Source organism: Eurosta solidaginis, chromosome X (assembly GCF_040869045.1).
Source record: "Eurosta solidaginis isolate ZX-2024a chromosome X, ASM4086904v1, whole genome shotgun sequence".
Classification (NCBI taxonomy): Eukaryota; Metazoa; Arthropoda; class Insecta; order Diptera; family Tephritidae; genus Eurosta; species Eurosta solidaginis.
Window position 1 is genome coordinate 95,815,980 of NC_090324.1, and position 19,016 is coordinate 95,834,995.

The 19,016-nt window shown below is 38.3% G+C and overlaps 1 protein-coding gene across 4 annotated transcripts in view; it reads left to right on the forward strand.

Moving 5' to 3' along the window:
• Nucleotides 1-19,016, forward strand: part of ey (eyeless) — a 2,912,801-nt gene that overhangs the window by 2,555,254 nt on the left and 338,531 nt on the right. For 2 of the 4 annotated variants that reach the window (XR_010947867.1, XM_067758168.1), the window contains one exon: nt 427-774. The exons of 1 other annotated variant lie outside the window; for it this stretch is intronic. Coding sequence is in view for 1 of the 3 variants with exons in the window: in XM_067758168.1 (XP_067614269.1) it covers nt 427-445 (19 nt within the window). In the remaining 2 variants the exon portion in view is untranslated. Of the gene's footprint in view, nt 1-426; nt 775-7,979; nt 8,154-8,232; nt 8,342-19,016 lie in introns of those variants that run through there. One more of the 4 variants, XR_010947866.1, reaches the window with a different exon arrangement.

Genomic DNA, 19,016 nt, shown 5'->3' on the forward strand with positions numbered 1-19,016 from the left:
CTCATCCCAAAAATCTATTGCATTGTTAAAGTGCTACTTTGTGCCAAGGACGCAAGTTAAAAGTAAAATTCTACGAAGAACAAAAATCAAACGGCTTCCAAGTATTCTATAGAAAGGTTATCGAAAAGGGTTTAATGATGTGCTTTAGGCTGATTCGAACATAGTTCACCGAAGCCCAAACCTTCGGCCTACGTGATGTTAAGAGAATGGATGAAAACGATCTGATCAAGAAAGTGTTTCCATCAGCATCCGTAATTTATGAAGAGGAAGGGGAGATCTCCAGTAAGTTGGGAGAAGGAGGTTGGGTAAGACTTGATGTCCCAATTATAGTCAGTTTTTGTGAAGCAGGCAGTTATTAATGATCAATAATATGTTCTTTAAACCGTTATAAATAACTATTTTAAATATTTTGAATTCCAATTTCAGTGATGAACGATCCTCTTGAGCACGCAACCGGTATTGAAAGGTGTGAAGTTTTAGCCAAAGCTGCTGGCAACGATAATTCCTTCGACATAAAAGTGTTCAAACGTTGCGCAGGCAACAAAGAAAACCCCAATCTGATACCATCCGCATTTGATGCACGTATTGTTGGTTGCATCCTTGAGTGAAGAATAAATAGCACAAGCGAACAAAAACTATTTTTTTAACATACTAAACAATTATTTTATATTATTTCCAGGCGAAGAAGATCAAACTTATGTGCAATGGATGTGGCTGCAAAAATGTTAATTAAAACGCTGCGAATGCGGCCATTGGTTCAAATTGGTTGAGAAAGCTCCTGTCTAAACTTATTACTTTTAAATAAATGCAAATACCAATAAATAAATTCCCAAAACCAACAAATGAAAACATGGTGAGATATTTAGTAAGTATAAAACGAATATAATTGCTTACAAGTAAGCAACAAATGGAATAGAAAACGGACATTTGTCGAGAGCTGCTTTCAGTTTAGTGCGGGGAGGTAACGCTATGGGCATTTTTGGACATAGAGGGCTTTCGACAAAACGACAACATGGTGAAGCTGAGGGAGCAGATTCCACTCATCCAACTTCCCACAGATGACACGAGGAAGATAATTAAGTTTGAGAAGCGCTTCAAAATAGAGCTGGGAACAAGTGTACGTGGGACACCTCCAGGATTGAAGCGCTTCACCAGGAACGCGCTATAATATGGTACACCGATAGCTCGAAGACACTGGAGGGCATAGGAGCGGGGATATTTCGCCCCCGAACCAAAATATCGTACCAGTTGGCGCCATAAGCCGGTGTGCGGCATGGGTACCTGGACACAGAGGAGTAGATTGTAACGAGCGAGCGGACGACCTTGCCAGGTTGGCAGCGGCCGGAAAGCCAATAGGACTCGAGCCCATCATGCCAATAGAGTCACATACAATAAGGGAAGAGTTTAGACAAAAAGAGGTGTGCCTAAGAGAACAACACTGGCGCGAAAGTCCAGGACTTCGGCAGGCAAAGGCACTAATAGGAGGGTAAAACTCCCAAAAAGTAGCCTTAAGATTTTAACAGGTATACTCACAGGCCACTGCAGGCGAAAGAGCCATATGAATAAATTGGCTATATCGTCTAGTTGTTGTTGTTGTTGTTGTTGTAGCGATAAGGTTGCTCCCCGAAGGCTTTGGGGAGTGTTATTGATGTGATGGTCCTTTGCCGGATACAAATCCGGTACGCTCCGGTAACACAGCACTATTAAGGTGCTAGCCCGACCATCTCGGGAACGATTTACGTGGCCACATTAAACCTTCAGGCCATCCCTCCCTCCCCACCCCCAAGTTCTATGAAGAGCTTGGGGTCGCCAGAGCCTCGTATGTTAGTGAAACAGGATTCGCCGTGGATAGGTGAGGTTGACAATTGGGTTTGGAGAAGCTACATATTACGCTGGCAACCTGAAGGGTTGCGCTACACAGCCCTCGAATCAGGTATTTTAGTCGCCTCTTACGACAGGCATACCTACCGCGGGTATATTCCGACCCCCTAACCCGCTGGGGAGATGTCGTCTAGTAGCCTCTGTTGGTTCTGTGATCGCGAAGATGAGACTGCAGAACACATCCTGAAGGAATGCGATGCAGTCGCGAGACGAAGACTTGGGGTGCTAGCATCATCGAAAGTAGGAAATAGTAACATACACTCTCTGAAGCCTAGAAGCATTCTGGTTTTCTCAGAGAACTCGGCTTGGATGAGGTGTTGTTAAGAGAATGAGGGCACAATAGACCAATAGGTCGCAGTGCTTGACCTCACAACATCTATCTATCTATATATCTAAGTGGAATGCGGAGACTGTTATCTTGTCTATGAATGCAACCAGGCTAGAGAGCATCCCATGTCTACACAAGATCTTGTGGTGGTAATCGAAAACATCAGAGGCGATTTGAGCTGGTGTCTTCGGGCCCGAAGCCACAATATGAGCTGAACGAACTACGAACCCACAATGTAATACTGCGGTCGTGGGTTTTAGGCCACAGAGGGGTGAGTGGATGGTAAAAGCGGGCAAATGTTCTAGAGAGAGGGAGCTACTGTACGGCCTGTTGGGCCCAAGCGGCAGCTGCCAGTTCGCTAAAAAAAAATAATAAAAATAAGGTGGTATATATTGCTGGTAGACAGATATATAAGAACACTGGCGCACTCTGAACAATCTAAGTTACTGCAGGAGGATATAATCTTAATCGCTAGAGGAGCAATCATACGCCTTTCAAAAAATAAAATTAGAATTTTAACAGGTTTCTTAAAAGACATTGCAGACTCAACAGCCACATGCATAAATTGGGTAAATAATAGTGATACCTGCGGGTTCTGTGATCGATAAGCGGATACGGCTAAACATATCCTCCTGGAAAGCGATGCAATCTCAAGAGGGATAAGTCTTTAAGTTGGGGCGGGGTCGCCCCTCGTGGAAATAAAAACTAAGCGGAACCGAGGTTTTGTACAGTTATCATTTAAAAACTATTTAATATTCATATTTACACAGTTAATAGCATATCCACAATACATAGTTTAGGGTAATTCATTTAAAAGTGGATTCTGCAGCGGCCGAATCCAGACTGCTTTACAATAGGGTTTCCTTTTTAACAAGAATAAAAGAAACTGCCTTACGAAGATCTATGCAGTGCTACTAGAATTACAATCCTTAATGGATTTTATGGCATCAGTGCTTATCCAAATGCGAGAACTTCTTGCGCAATTTCTCACGACGTTCTTTCTTCACGCTACGCCAAGGTTTCTCTGTAGGTGACGCACTCACCAAGCTACCATCGCTGGCCAGACGAATATGTGGAAAGTTAGTGCGTCCTTTCACATAAGCTTTGCTTTTGTTTGAATCAAAGAACTGTTTATCAATCTCCTTCGAAGCGAGTTTTGAATCGATCTAGAGATTGGAGAAGGGAGATAATATAACAGAATCCAAATTTTACTAAAGTTTTTACAATGCAAATTTGTGGCGAAGAAATCATATTCATTTTATTCGGATTTACTTCCTTTACATAACGCTCTAAGTCGACGCTGCGAAAGAGCAGTGGATTACGTGCGTCCACATTCTGCACAACAACATCTGGACGTTCGACAACACGCCACAACTGACGCCAATATTCTAAATTCTTTTCATAAGGTGTAAATAAGATGTCGTTGTCTTCTTGCAGCAGCGCTAAAGTGCGACGCCATTCTGAGAAGCTTTCATTTTCAGCTCTTTGCAATTCCTCTGCGGTTGTTTGTGCTGTCCATTTAGGACGGCGTGGCACTGTTAGCATATTATTATTTTCCCTATGTTTTTGTTGCATTTGCTTCATTTGTGATTTCGAGAGTACACCAACGCCCGTTTTTGGATTGATGAATGTGATATTCAGTTTCTCAGCTTGAAATTCAGTGCCCGCCAGCTCAGTAGCGCGTAAAAAGTCATGAAATTAAGATTCCTCAGTAACAGATGCCAAATTTAACCGTCCCCAATCGTAGCCATCTTGGATTTCGGTAGTATGGAGCTGTATCAACCCCAATAAATAAAAATAACCAATAAATTTTAGCTTAAACATTGTTTATCCAAATGCAGCTTTTTGTTTACCATAGTGTCGTTATCCACTTTACGGCGGAATTGATGCCCGAAGCGATTTTTTATCAATGCTCGTCCCAGATTGCCGGACTTGGTTTTGCTTTTCTTGCTCATGCTGCTTTTTTAATACCCTAAATTTGCAATAAATACAATAAATTCTAAAATGCACAAGTATTCCAGCACGTGCGCAAATTGAGCAGATATTTTTTTTTCCTAGATGTGCCTAAGCAGCTAACACATGCCGCAATGTAAATACCCGTCGCACAAAAGTTTCCTTTAATATTTTCCTTTTTTTAAATTCAGTTTTAGGCGAAAGTTGACAATTTATATAATGCGTTTTGAACATTATGCACAATTTATTATTTTTATTATAATTTTATCAAAAGTTGCCAATACGCAGCTGACAGCCGTAACTGACAATACTTCAATTGTATTGGGTTGCGTGAAACTAAAGAGTAGCAAAAAATACTACTATGTATAAAACAGCTGATAGGGTTGTTTTATGTCAATTTCGTTAAGTAACTAAGTTGGTGAAACCGAAAAAAACTAAGCCGCAAATCTGAACTAACTTAAGTCAAAACTAAGTTTTAGCCTAAGGCCCGGTTTCACCAACTCGACTTAACTTAGTTAAGTCATATTTTTTAATTTTTCTGTTTCACCACCAATGCTTAGTTAAGTCACAGATAAGCCTACCTGCCAGCTGGCTTATTCTCGACTTTCAACAGTGTTGCTGTAGTACAAATTTTGAGTCGAATTAAATGGCAGTTTTGATACTTATTTCATTATGCAAATATAGCAACCCCGCTATTGTTGACATCTGCAATTTCTCTGAATTATTTTATTTTATTTGTATTCTCGGTGGAAAAATTGTAAAAAATTTAATGGATCTTCGAGACTCTGGTGAAAGTGATTGCGACTTTGAAGCTCTGCAGGTAATCGTGCTTCGACGAAAAAGAAAAATTAAAGAGCGTCCTGACTTTTTTCTTTATTATGACGATGTTGAATTTCGCGAACGATTTCGTATGTGCAAAGATGCTGCTTGGTTTGTTTTTTCTTTAATAAAAGACAAAATTTATCTTGGAGCACGTTAAGTTTACATCATATTTTATAAATGTTGCCCTAAATTACTTCTTCGTTTACAGCAACAACGCAATGCAGCCACATCAAATGTTTTTCATCGCACTCCGGTTCTATGCTTCAGGATCTTTTCAGCAAATTGTGGCAGACCTTTCCGGAGTTTTAAAAGCAAGTGCCTCACGTGCAATTACGCTAGTTTCCTACCATCTAGCATCCTTGCCACCAGATTTTGTGAAATTTCCTCAAACGGAAAAGGAGCGCTTGGAAATAGAGGCTGCTTTTAAAGAAAAGGCAAATTTTCCGCGTGTAGTTGGGGCAATGGAGTGCACCCATGTTAAAATCAATTCCACAGGTGAATATGTGTTAATATTAATTGGAAAAGAATATCTATATTAATTTATAAACGCTTCCTAAGGCAGCCGGTTCTGTCCGGCTTCATTTCAGTGTAATCCCATTTAATTTGTTGCGTCCCTCCCACAAATTGTTATCCTCCCAGCAGATCCTTGCAGCGGGGTAAAAGTCTAGTTGAGGGGTCGACTGCTAATACGCTACTAAAAATATCGAGAGGGGTGTCAAAAGACGCGTATTAATCTCGAAAATAATAATCCGAAGGCGGAAAATAAAAATTTTATCTCAGTTCTGAGATATTTGCAGTTGAAATAGGCGATTTTCATGTGATTGTTGTAATGTTGTGAACATAAGTGTTTTGCGCGGATATAGTTTTGGTCTCCAAACCGGTGTTGGACCTACCCAGGGTAATTTTTTATAAGCGCGGCCGAAAGCCGCAAAAATATGATGGATCCTACCCCGGCTTCGGAGGGGCCCGCTGGTAATTTTTCGGTTTTTCATTAATATCTTTTGAACGAGTTAAAATTTTTATTTTCCGCCTGCGAAGTAATAATACTGATGCCAAGACGCGTCGTTTGACACCTCTTTAGATATTTTGTGGAGTTCACTGAGGACCTGCTTGTGTTTTTTTGCTTCATACGGCTGAGTTATCAGGTGCGGTATTTCCTCATAATGCTTACGGAGATGACTCCTTAAGCCCCTAGGCGGTGTGGGTGAGCAATCAGAATTATGATGGGATGCCCAGGTTTCTGGTTATTCAACAGGAACTGTTTGGTTAGCATCTCATTTCTCTCCCTGATTGGGAGTATTCTCGCCTCATTATATAGAGCAGTATTTTGGCAGGCCTGTAGCTTCTTCCAGTGGGTAATTTTTAGGCTTGGCGACCATATAGAAGACGCGTAGCATGCAATCGGCTGGCCAATTGCTATGTATGTGGTAATGAGCGTTTCTTTGTCTTTTCCCCGAGTACTGCCAGCAAGGGCAGGATTTAACGATTTTATTACGGCTCTGGATTTGTAGATCCTGATCTGTGGCTCCCCCTGTTTAATTCTTCTTAGTTTCGATGTTTCATAATTGCACCGATGCCTGCCGACCACCCAGATAATTTGCATTTAGCGCTGTGGTGGTCGTGCTATGGAGTTTTCTGAAGCCATACTGATGACAGGCTAGCTGCAAATTTGCTTTGAAGCAGGGGAGCAAAATGGCTTCAGGCGTCTTGGCTACTGGCGATAGGAGAGGTATAGGGCGATAAGACTCCTATTTTAGCTGGTTTCCCAGGCTTTTGTAGCGGGACCACCTTCGCCATTTTCAATTTTTCGGATATGACAAAGGTGGAAAGAGACAGGTTGAAGACATGTGCTAAATATTTGAAATCCTCTTTCCCTAGGGTTTTAGGCATTGGCATGGCTATGCCGTCTGGGCCCACTGCTTTGGATGGTTGGCATCTTGGCATCCTCAACCTCCTTGGCGGTGATGGTCATTGGTGACGCGCTGAATTTATGTTTATGTGCGTGTCTTTTGGCCCTCCGTTTATCTTTGTCGACCGTAGAATGCATTATATATTGTCGGCAGAAAGCGCTCGCGCATTTTTTGGCATCCGACAGTACTTTATCGCCAAGGTCGATGGAAACTTTGTCATTGTGCCTAGACGGATTCGATACAGACTTTACAGTGGACCAAAGTTTATCTACACCGGCAGAGAGGTTACAACCGCTTAGGTGCTCCTCCCATTTCGCCCGCTTGTGTTCATCCACAAGCAATCTGATGCGTTGGTTTATATCCCTTATTTGGGGGTCGCCGGGATCGAGCTGTCTTATAAGGTCACGTTCTCTCGCTAAATTTGCGGCCTCCACCGGAAAGTGGGGCGAATTTCGGGAACTCTACCGGCGGGAATGAAGCGAGCCGGGGCGGATGCAATGACCTTGCGGAAAGCACGCTCCCCTTGGCGAGCATCAGTCGAGATTGGGAGGGCAGCAAAGCGGTTGTCTGTAAAGGATTTGTATTCGTCCCACTTTCCTTTTTTAAAGTTAATGAAAATACGTTTTTCAGTATTTTTTTTTTCACATTGTCGGTATATAAATCCAGTCTCATCCCAAAAATCTATTGCATTGATACTTTGTGCCAAGGACGCAAGTTAAAAGTAAAATTCTACGAAGAACAAAAATCAAACGGCTTCCAAGTATTCTATAGAAAGGTTATCGAAAAGGGTTTAATGATGTGCTTTAGGCTGATTCGAACATAGTTCACCGAAGCCCAAACCTTCGGCCTACGTGATGTTAAGAGAATGGTTGAAAACGATCTGATCAAGAAAGTGTTTCGATCAGCATCCGTAGTTTATGAAGAGGAAGGGGAGATCTCCAGTAAGTTGGGAGAAGGAGGTTGGGTAAGACTTGATATCCCAATTGTAGTCAGTTTTTGTGAAGCAGGCAGTTATTAATGATCAATAATATGTTCTTTAAACCGTTATAAATAAATAATTTAAATATTTTGAATTCCAATTTCAGTGATGAACGATCCTCTGGAGCACGCAACCGGTATTGAAAGGTGTGAAGTTTTAGCCAAAGCTGCTGGCAACGATAATTCCTTCGACATAAAAGTGTTCAAACGTGGCGCAGGCACCAAAGAAAACCCCAATTTGATATCATCCGCATTTGATGCACGTATTGTTGGTTGCATCTGTGAGTGAAGAATAAATAGCACAAGCGAACAAAAACTATTTTTTTAACATACTAAACAATTATTTTATATTATTTCCAGGTGAAGAAGATCAAACTTATGTGCAATGGATGTGGCTGCAAAAAGGTACATTAAAACGCTGCGAATGCGGTCATTGGTTCAAATTGGTTGAGAAAGCTGCTGTCTAAACTTATTACTTTTAAATAAATGCAAATATCTTTTTATTAAGAAAAAGGTAACCCAATAAATTCCCAAAACCAACAAATGAAAACATGGTGAGATATTTAGTAAATATAAAATGAATATAATTGCTTACAAGTAAGCAACAAATGGAATAGAAAACGTACATTTGTCGAGAGCTGCTTTCAGTTTAGTGCGGGGAGGTAACGCTATGCGCATTTTTGGACATAGAGGGGCTTTCGACAAAACGACAACATGGAGAAGCTGAGGGAGCAGATTCCACTCATCCAACTTCCCACAGATGACACGAGGAAGATAATTAAGTTTGAGAAGCGCTTCAAAATAGAGCTGGGAACAAGTGTAGGTGGGACACCTCCAGGATTGAAGCGCTTCACCAACAACAAACTATAATATGGTACACCGATGGCTCGAAGACACCGGAGGTCATGGGAGCGGGGATCTTTCGCCCCCGAACCAAAATATCCCTACCAGTTGTCGCCATAAGCTGATGTGCAGCATGGGTACCTGGCCACAGAGGAGTAGATTGTAACGAGCGAGCGGACGACCTTGCCAGGTTGGCAGCGGCCGGAAAGCCAATAGGACCCGAGCCCATCATGCCAATAGAGTCACATACAATAAGGGAAGAGTTTAGACAAAAAGAGGTGTGCCTAAGAGAACAACACTGGCGCGAAAGTCCAGGACTTCGGCAGGCAAAGGCACTAATAGGAGGGTACAACTCCTAAAAAGTAGCCTTAGGATTTTAACAGGTATACTCACAGGCCACTGCAGGCTAAAGAGCCATATGAATAAATTGGGTATATCGGCTAGTTGTTGTTGTTGTTGTTGTAGCGATAAGGTTGCTCCCCGAAGGCTTTGGGGAGCGTTATTGATGTGATGGTCCTTTGCCGGATACAGATCCGGTACGCTCCGGTAACACAGCACCATTAAGGTGCTAGCCCGACCATCTCGGGAACGATTTACGTGGCCACATTAAACCTTAAGGCCATCCCTCCCTCCCCACCCCCAAGTTCTATGAAGAGCTTGGGGTCGCCAGAGCCTCGTATGTTAGTGAAACAGGATTCGCCGCGGATAGGTGAGGTTGACAATTGGGTTTTGAGCAGAGCCCACAGAGTATATTAACTTTGATTGGATAACGGTTGGTTGTACAGGTATAAAGGAATCGAGATAGATATAGACTTCCATATATCAAAATCATCAGTATCGAAAAAAAATTTGATTGAGCCATGTCCGTCCGTCCGTCCGTCTGTCCATTAACACCATAACTTGAGTAAATTTTGAGGTATCTTGATGAAATTTGGTATGTAGGCTCCTGGGCACTCATCTCAGATCGCTATTTAAAATGAAGGATATCGGACTATAACCTCGCCCACCTTTTCGATATCAAAAATTTCGAAAAACCGAAAAAATGCGATAATTCATTGCCAAAGACGGATAAAGCGATGAAACTTGGTAGGTGGATTGACCTGTGACGCAGAATAGAAAATTAGTAAAATTTTGGACAATGGGCGTGGCACCGCCCACTTTTAAAAGAAGGTAATTTAAAAGTTTTGCAAGCTGTAATTTGGCAGTCATTGAAGATATCATGATGAAATTTGGCAGGAACGTTACTACTATTACTATATATGTGCTATATAAAAATTAGAAAAATCGGATGAGGAACACGCCCACTTTTAAATTTGAAAACTTCTACACTAGAATTATTAAGATTAAGTTTAGTGCATAAATAATTTTAAATATCATCAACGGTCAATGAAGGGCGCAACCGAGAAAAAAAAATTCTCTGCGAAGCGGAACGGCAGTCACCTCCCTAGGACCAACAGGCTGCACCACAGAAACTGTCGAATCAGAAATTGAAGTTGAAGTAGATGCAGCTGGCGAACCCTGACTTCGTACGATGTTTACTAATACCTGTATGTTTCCCTTTATTACCCGCATCAACAGACTGTGACCCAACAGCATAATTTGTGTTATTATTTTTTGATGTTGTTGTATTGTTTGTAGTTTTGTTGTGCGTGGAATTGTTATTAACTAAAGCACCATTGTGCCAACCATCCATTAAGGGGCTCCTTGAATCGCAGATAGGGAATCAGGGTCTATTCTTCCTGTAATTGATGACGCTATACTACTATGGCCATATGGTCTGCGCTCAAGCTGTCCGGAGGCACTGAACCTCGTTACAGTTGTTAACGCTATGTTCTTTGCTGCAAGGTCTGCAGGTGGAACGTCGGGGTTATTTTCAGGGCTCCCGTAATGCTAAGCGTTGATGGACTGATACCCCCTCTCATTTTTTGAGGTAGGTTATTTCTTGTATGGCTTTCTACCAAACAAGAACTTCAGTATAGATAGGGTTTACAATCGCTTTAAATACCCAATGAGAAAGAGAGGGCGGTAAACCCCACGTACACCCCCGCATTATTTTACATGCATAAATTGCCGTCGAGGCCTCCTTCATACTCTAGGATGTTTCCCTGGTTTCCTGTATAAAGTTTTAATAATCATAGCGAAAAGAAAATACTTTAATTCAAACTGCACAAAAAAAAAATAATGGACGTTATGACAGCGCACTGTCCTCAAGTAACACAATGATGTATTAATTTTTTTTTTTTGAAGTTGTGAAATATGTTGTGTTTATAATTTTTATATTTTACATCTAGTTTTTTTCATTTTTTGTTTTTTTTGATGGGCAGGACTTGTCAAGCGTCGAAAACGAAAACTGCTAGCCGCTAGCCTACAGAATTGACATAATCAGCGTGAGTGTAATACTTCAACAATAAATAGAAAGCAAATATTGGAAACATACAAATAATACATTAATTATTTAGGTATAAGGTTTTCACATTTCTGTGGGCCGATTTCACCAACTTGAGTTAGGCTAAAGCTTAGTTACAACTTAAGTTAGCCCAGATTTGAGGCAAAGTTTTTTTTTGGTTTCACCAACTTAGCTACTAAACCCATTTGACATACAAAACCCCTATCAGCTGTTTTATATATAGTAGTATTTTTAATTCGACTCAAAATTTGTACTACAGCAACACTGTTGAAAGTCGAGAATAAGCCAGCTGACAACAATGAAATAAAATATATAGCACAGTGTTTTATTAAGAAACAGTCCAAAAAATTGCGTAGTGGCAAACTAAGTAAATCGTAAATAAAGGTAAGCAATTATGTTAATGCTATTTTTATACATGCTTAGTTTTTTCCTAAACTTTTTGACTTCACAACGGAGCCTATATTCAGTAAGTGTGGGTTTATAACTCACATTTACTTTACACCACAATCGTCCTGGCATTCCTTGAACTCTTTGAGCTCCTTTGAGCTGGGTGAGAAACTCGCAATATCTCTCGGTATGCTTGAAGATGTGAGGGGCCCCGCGATTTAGAGGTACTATGACATTTTTTTTTTTTAATTCAGGAGAGTCTTTAGTTGTTCCATGTGCAATTTTTAAGCCGAATTTCAAAAGCAACGAAAATCTGCATTTCGTTTTAATATTATAGTGATGTGTGAAAAATAAATATCTATATATATAAAAAGAAAGGCTAAAATGTGTGTTAGTTGGTCACCGGTGTTTGAAGAGATGCGTCCACATTGACGCCTTTTGAGTTTTTTCTTTGCAAAAATCATAACTTTTGAACCAATGAAGATATTTTAAAACTTTAAAATGCAAATGAAAGCTAATTATTTGGAGTTTTATTGTGTGAAATCTCAGAATGTCGCAGATACAGGGTGCTTCAAAAAAATTCGTTTTTTTAGAAAAATGCAAAAACAAAATGTTTTTAGTAAAAAATAAAAAAAAATAAAATGAGATTTGTCTTATGATGACGTGTTTAAGCATTAAATAATACAAACTAATGATTTTGATAAGATAGGATGGCACTGCCCACTTATGATAAAAAGTTGTATCTAAGTAGTCAGGTAATCAATAACTACCAAAATCGATAAAGGTATTGTTTCTTTTAAATGGCAATACTCTTATAAAACTCAAATGTCCGTTTTTGGTGCCACAATAACAAGGTGCTTTAAAATTCATCGTAAAATTTTACATGTTTTTTTTTTAATTTACAAGCCAAATATGTATTTTATTAATAACTAAAATTTATTGAAAGTGGTTCAATTAAATTTTATTTGAACTAAAGATGCAAAAGCCAACGAATTTTGGAAAAGGGGAGTGGCACTGCCCATTTATGCTGAAAAGTTTGATCTTAGTAACCGCTTTACCAATTTGTACCAAACTCGATAGACGTATTGATTTCTATAAAAATTTAATACTCGTTTGAAGTCGAAATGCCTAAGCTTTAAAATAAATTTGATAAACTTTAGAGAAATGCAATAACGAAAAGTATATATTTATAAATTACTAAATTAATTAATTCTTTTATTTGAAATAAAAAATTAACTTGTACATAGATATCTTATTTTTCAATAAGGTAACAAAATTGATTAGTAACGCCTCGATTCTAGTGTGGTAACAATATTCTTCACCACGGTAACGAAATCATGTGGCAACTTTTACACTATTTTGGTATTCTACCAGCGAAAGTATCCGGATAATTTTTTACCCTCAAAAGTAGGTGGTTACATCGAAATAACCACACAACAGCTGTTGTATAGAAAAAGGCAAAACTGAAAAATAAAGAATTGTAAGCGAAAATAAGTAAAGATAATAGTAAAAAAGCGTTGCCTATTGTTATACATATTTGTTTACATTATGTACTTTCACAGAATAAATTACCTATGTAGAAATTTATCATGCATAATATGCATATACACATCGTCCCGTTTATTAGTTAACCTCGTATCTACAAGCGAGACATTTTCTGTAAAGCGAACACGGTTGCCACACCATGTTTTCATTTGGGACCAAAATTCATCGAAAAAAAGGACCAAATTTTTGATTTATTTTATTAGTATAAAATATAAAATTTTAGGATGTTTCCATATGAAATTTTACTAAACACAGTGAAGACTTTCCTTTAATTCAAGCTGAACAAACACATATATGTGCATGCAACCAAAAATGGTACTATATTTTGACATAGGATAAGTCTATGTCTTTCACCAACCAAACATTCTGAACGTAGTTTTGGTCACAAAGCTCTTGGTTCTAGCATTATGTTGTTGATTGCAATGAAATAAAATGTATAGGGCAGTTGGGTTTTAGTAAGAACCGGTTCAAAATTTGCGTTCTGGTGTTGCCGAATTATGTATGTGGAAAACTCAGTAAATCGTAAATGAAACTAGGCAATTTTGTTTGTGAATTTTTATAGATGCATACTTTTTCCCTTAACGTTTAAACTTCATATCAGAGCCTAGATTCAGTAAGTATGAGTTTTGATCCCAGGCCTCAGGAGTTCTGCTAGCACCTACGGGAATAATTTTATACAAAACATTTCTTCCGAAATCAAATCTCTTCCTTCTGTCTTCGAGTTAAAATATTTCTTGTGCCAAGATACTTAGTTTTCAATTACCTTGCGTGGCTTAACACCACAAAAGTCCTGGAATTCCTTGAACTGTTGTTGTTGTTGTAGTGATAAGGTTGCTCCCCGAAGACTTTGGGGAGTGTTATCGATATGATGGTCCTTTGCCGGATATAGATCCAGTACGCTCCGGTACCATACCACCATTAAGCGCTAGCCCGACCATCTCGGGAACGACTTATGTGGCCACATTAAACCTTCAGAACATTATCCCTCCCTCCCCACCCCCAAGTTCCATGAGGAGCTTGGGTCGCCAGAGCCTCGTCTGTTAGTGAAACAGGATTCGCCACGGATAGGTGAGGTTGACAATTGGGTTTGGAGAAGCTGTATATTGCGCTGGCAACCTGAAGGGTTGCGCTACACAGCTCCTTGAATCTGGTATTTTCGTCGCGTCTTACGACAGGTATACCTACTGCGGGTATATTCTGACCCCCTAACCCGCGGGGGTGCTAGGTGAGAAAGATTTAAATATCAACGTGCCAAACGAGAAGTTATGCATAGAATTTCTTTGTATAAGTTTTGAAAGTGTTAGGCTCACGGCAGAGTCCTCGCTATAAGCTATGCTAGGCGAGAAGCAATTTTTATTTTCATATATTTTAAATAGTGTTGTATAACCGATCGAAATATCTAGCCGTTATTAATATTATTATAAAAAAAGACTTTTTTTGATTAGTCGGTTATTTAATCAACAATTAACGACAATGTGTTTGCCAACACTTTTCTTTTTAATGCCTGGCATAAATTATATATTAGGTGAAATGTTATTGTTCTGGTACATTTTATTGACTAAAGCAATTTTTTATGGTGAGAGTTCCATTGAAGTAAATTCAAAATTATATGGGGGCTAACGAAAGTGTGGCGAATTTTTGTGAAATATTGTGAATTTTTACCTGAGTGAAAAGAAAGAAAAGTACCAATCGTGGCTACTGCCTAAAAGGACCAAAATTGAAGAAAAGGGACCAGCTTACCAAACTTATTTTATCTTAACATACAGCAACTCTGTAGTTTTAGATGCATATTCTCCAAATTTGGGTCCATTAACTGGTTCATGGCAATTTAAAATATTTAAAATTACTCCCAATCTTTTCACGATATCTCTATCAACTCCTGTTATGCGAGCAGTCACTTCATCGTTTTCAAAAAATCTTCTTGAGGAGTTACCATCATTTGTATTTCCATACTTTGGACAGTCAACTCTAAGGCCAACCTCTCTTTAAAGAATGCATCCAGAATTATTTTTTTTCTCTTGTTTTGTTTCTCCTTACATGTTGTATTGTCGTCGAAAACTTCTCCTTGTTGTGGTAGTGTATAAGCCAGCTTCAAAACAAATTACATACATCTTATCCTAGCATGCAAAGGAGATATTCCATACTCATAATTTAGTTCGTCAGTTATTGAATCATAAAGATTTTCAAAGTCCTTTTGGCTCTTCTTACAAATTGGACATTTCATTGTAGATGTCGTATTTGTTATTAAGTTCAAAACTTTTCCATCGACCATTGTTAGAAAAAAATCATGCTTTATTGTAATGACTTTCCCCTCTTCAATTTCAATTACTATTGGTTCTAATTTGGCAATTTGATTCTTTATATAACTCACTGTAGCTTTTATGAGTTCCGAAGACTCCTTCTCGTATTTAAATAATATCAGGCGGCACAATATAGTTGATGACGGACGTGGATTTTTACAATATTCTGAAGCTTCATCTTTTAGTCGTAATGGAACAATAGAAGCCATAAACATATTACTATCTGTAATTGTTTCATCGTCTACATTTATTCTTTGTTTATATGCGCTTTGTCCTGATGATCCATCACAGCCCCACTTAGTTATCAATGCTAGCTCCTTTGGCAGTGATTTCAACTTCTCTTCAGTAAAACTTTGAAGGAGTTGTGTACACGTATGATCCATTAGGTTTTGTAGCTCAATTTCAGCTGATACTTCGGTCATTTTGGGACTTAGAGGAACTGCTTCTTTCTTGGCTTGAGTAATTCTTTTGTATCCAGATAAAATATCGGAATTACGTTCCAATAATGACTTACGCAATATAATATAATTTTCTTCGTTAAACCGATATCTATAAACAGCGCCAAAGCTTCTTCGGGAGTGTATTTTCTAGGTAGCGCATTTGGTGGTGTGGGAATGCTGTTTTTGATCCTCATCAATCGCACTGGACTTGCTACCGCAACTGCTTCTGTTATATGAGACTTCACGCTTTCTTCGTCTTTTTTATATTTAATAGCCAGTGCTACTGAAAGATGAGTCGTGGCCATAGCTTTTGTGGTAACAGACAGCTTCCTTTTCCTTGTGTAGGTAGAACACTCTTTTATGGGTTTTGTTGGTCTCCCTCTAGTTGGATTGGTTGACGTGCTAGACATTTCTTCGTCCAAAAAAGTTTTGTCAGCTAGCCACTTTTCATGCTTACTTGGAAATTTTGAATTGTTACGATAGACGTACTTCCATTTTCTTTCTATCATAATGTATTGTAAACCAATTTTTTCTTCCAGGCCTTCCTTTTCTTTAATGCTTCTTTCACTCGCTAATTCTCTCATAATAGCCTCAACGAAGTCCGGTCTTGACTTTGTAGATTTAAACACCGCAAATAGTTTCGAGTTTTCTAGATACATATTAAAATTGGCTTCGAGTGTATCTGACTAAATATTAATCTGTGAAATATATTTAAAAATACTATTCACTTTATTTAAGTAAACAGAATACTTAATTCCTTAATCTCCAAAAGACGAATGATAATGTGCATTGTATAATGGATAGCTTTATATACCTACTCAAATTATTAAAATGAATTTCAGGTATACAATTCGTAACTAAAAAAATGCATGTTGTTAACAAGTTCCAATAACAAAAACGACCTTACGGCCGTACTGAATTATATATACCTGCTCAGGCGCGTATTTATGCCCAAGGTTGTTTAACTTTATTTGATGTAAAAAGTGAAGTTGCAGAAGAAAAATTTCAAATTTTTCCCAATGTTGAAAATTGGTAAATTTTGAGCAGCTCTACTTGGTAAACTATAATTTTCTGTGAAAAAACAGTTGTATATTCTTGATCCCTGGAAAATTCCCTATGTACTAGATTTAGCGAATGCTTTCATGATTTTTTTGATTTTTGCCATGCTTTAACGGCAGAGGCGCCACTGTGCGTCGGTCGATTCTGTTCAAACTTTCACACAAGTTGCGTAAACCGCACGCGTTGGTTACTACATAGGTTTGGTTGCGATCGACGTACAGGGTTTCAAGATATAGGCCGAAACGTGGACCCGAGTATCCCTCGAATGTGTTTGTAGAATATGGATAACAAATGAAAGCTGTTGATGAGTGCTTTAGTAGAGGGTAATTTTCATACCCCTGGGTGACTAGGATCTCGAGATAGAGCCAAAACGTGGGCAGTGAATACCTGGACAGTGTTCATACAATATGGATATCAAATGAAAGCTGTGGATGAGTGATTTAGTACAGAGTAATATATTATCCAGAGACGGACTGGGACTGGGATTAGGACTAGGACTGGGACTGAGACTCGGAGTGGGACTGGGACTGGGACTGGAATAAAATACATATCACCCTCTGGGACAGGCAATAAGCGATGCAGAAGAATGAGAAGAAATTGAGAGAAGAGAAAAGAGAGAAGGAGATTGAGAAGGAGATAGAATGAGACGAAGATGGAGATAGATAAAGCGAAAAAGATGGAGGGAGGAGTGAATAAAAGGATTAGGAAACAGTGAAGAGGGGGGGAGGGCAGAGTCAGACGGAAAAAGCTTATTAAAATGTATGCAGATAGGCCAAATTTAGGGCAGGACAACGTCTGCCGGGTCTTCTATTAACATATAAGTATTACATTACGTAGTATGAATTGGAATAACTTTTAAAAAATAACACCCTACTTATAATTTTCTGATGTGATTTGTAATATTCTGAACTTGAATTGTAATTTTCTGAACTTGAAATGAATATTCTTAACTTGATTTGTAATTTTCTGATTTTGAATTTTATTTTTCTGAACTTGAAATGAAAATTCTGAACTTGAGTTGTAATTTTCTTAACTTGAATTGTATTTTTCTGAATTTAAATTGGAATTTCTGAATAAACCCGTTTAAAAAATATATCGCACTTGTGTCATGAATAAATCTAGGCATATATGATGAATTTCATATCAAATCCAATATGCGTTGAAGCCGACCCCCTCAGAATTTGATGAAATTTTGCATGGGGTTACATCTTACCCACCCAAACACAACCTCATTTTTATAAATTGCATTTTCGAAAAATTGTGGGCGTGGCAAGGTATTGAAATATCCGAAAATATTAGAAAAATGACGATAATAGGTACTTTTAAAGTGTGATTACTACGGAATGGCTTTACCGATTTCAAAGATCTTCATGCCATTAGAAAGGTATTGAAATAAGCTTTCAAAAAAATACACTGTAAAATTTTTTAGTACACTGAAAAAAAAAATTTTTAAATAAAATTTAAAACTGAAAAAACACTTCAAAGATCAAGCGATTTTGAAAAATAAAATTTTATTTTAGAAAAATTAAAATGGGGTTTTTTTTAATTGTTTTAAGTAAATGCATCTTTTGGTTACTTTTTCATATTTGGATATCACGCGTAAATTAATCAACCAATTTGAAAAATTTTTATACCGTTAGAAAGGTATTAAAATCACCTTTGAAAACATGTATTGTAAAGATTCTATATTACACTGAAAGAAAAAAAATTTTAAAATTTTTTACTAAATTTTTTTTTTCAAACTGGGAAAACACTTCAAAGACCAAGCGATTAAAAAAAAAATTTTTTTAGAAAGGTGGATTTAATATATATAACATATCTGAAAACTAGAAGGGTGTTTTTTTTTCTTTTTTTTTAAATTTATTTAAGTAAATGCATCTCTTGGTTACTTTCTGATATTTTGATATCACGCGTAAACTAATCAACCGATTTCAAAAATTTTTATACCGTTAGGCTAGGTTGGGTGGTAGCTTCCCTGATAGAGGAAGCTCACTTGGACAACATGACGGTCCGTTGTGATACCACATATAATAAACTAAACTAACGGTGACGTAGATATAATTACTTAGAGAATCGTTGGGTAGCAACGGTAAAGTTCCGAATGACTCCGATCTCAACCTTGGATAGCTCCTCGGGAGATCCAAGTGAGTCACGACCGAAATA